General features: G+C 41.0%; 1 protein-coding gene across 1 annotated transcript in view; it reads left to right on the plus strand.

Moving 5' to 3' along the window:
• Positions 1-527, plus strand: part of CDC42BPB (CDC42 binding protein kinase beta) — a 51,725-nt gene extending 51,198 nt beyond the window's left edge. Inside the window, exons 33-34 of the mRNA XM_029087523.1 lie at positions 252-363; positions 457-527. Coding sequence (XP_028943356.1) covers positions 252-344 — 93 coding nt within the window. The 3' untranslated portion in view covers positions 345-363; positions 457-527. The remainder of the gene's footprint in view (positions 1-251; positions 364-456) is intronic.
• Positions 528-1,351: the final 824 nt, after the last annotated feature.

The raw sequence follows: 1,351 nt of genomic DNA on the forward strand, positions 1-1,351 counted from the left end.
CCTGCCCCTTCATAGAAGGTTTGCTAGCTGGCAGGTTCCAGTGGCTGCTATGGGGCTTAGTTCCTTCTCTGTCTTTCTCAGGGTTTGTGTCTGTTACTGAAAATATGTGGATGTGGTCAAGTAAGTTCAGAGTTTTTCTAACAACACTGGGTTGTAATAGCTTCAAAAGCACAGCAAAGTTTTCATGAGTAACAGCTCCTAGTTGAATAGCTTCTGTTGCTGGCTAACAAGGTGTTTCGTTTCAACTGTAGAGTGTCCTACCTGCTGCACAGGATGAAAAACCATGTCCATCTACAGCTAACCTCTCACGGCAGCAGCAGCAGCAGCAGAGAAACAAAACCTAAGGTTCATGGCCCTCATCAAGTAAGGCTGGAAGCAAGCTTGTCAGTTCTAAGCTGTAATTTATGGCTTCAGTAAGAGGTGTAAACCTGCCTTTTTATCCTGCTTTCTCTGCAGGTGGCAGTGATGTGGGAGGAGCCATGCCTTCCCGAAGTATGTCCGATCCTGACCAGGAGTTTGACAAAGAGGTAAAGTGGCTTTTATTAAATGGAGACTGATGATATCCTGTTGACGTAGAGTCTTTTCTTTTTCCAATAAATTAAATTTCTGAGGAAATACTTCATAAAGTATTGGAGATGTTCTTTATGGAGATGTTTTCCTTCCACAAATGTTTTCTCCAGCCTGTAATACATGATTGCAAGTTAGATGTGCCAGCACAAAAGCAAAGCTGTGAAAAGATCTTTTTATGGTGATATTTTAAGAAGTATTGTGTCTTGGATTAAGCTTTGTAGACAAGGGAAATTTGACTAAGTGATGAAATGTCCTCAGAGCTCCTAAAAATGTTCTCTGGGCTATTAGCGTGGAATAGCAAAGTAATACGACTAGTTAAGTAATTTTCTGTGCTGCCTTAAGGAAGGTTTTTTGTCGTGTAACTTGAGAAGGAATCATATTTTAAAATATGTAAAAATACTTTTAGGAAGAGTAAAAGTATGTTCCAGTAGACACCAAACTGAAAATGTCCTGGCTGTACAAAACTGATGTCCCCGAATCTAAGGAGAGAAGATCTATAATTTTCGTTTCCTTGATGTATCATGAGTGTAGCTTCTTCCAGGCTTTGCTCAAGCACTGCGTGTGCAGGAAAAGTGTTAGGAATTATGGTTGGGAGACAAACTCCTAGATCCAACTCTTTGCATCTTTTTAGTGCTTTTTGGTACCCAGCTACAGGCCCATGTAATGTTCTGGATTGTTAAGGGTGTTTTCCTGAAGCCAGACCTTTGCAGGCTGCTTTAGTGCACCCCAAATCAAAGCATTTGTCCAGAGTTTTCATCACAGCCATGCTTTGACTAAGCCA

The sequence above is a fragment of the Antrostomus carolinensis genome, unplaced genomic scaffold, assembly GCF_000700745.2.
Source record: "Antrostomus carolinensis isolate BGI_N321 unplaced genomic scaffold, ASM70074v2 scaffold4541, whole genome shotgun sequence".
NCBI classification, from domain to species: domain Eukaryota; kingdom Metazoa; phylum Chordata; class Aves; order Caprimulgiformes; family Caprimulgidae; genus Antrostomus; species Antrostomus carolinensis.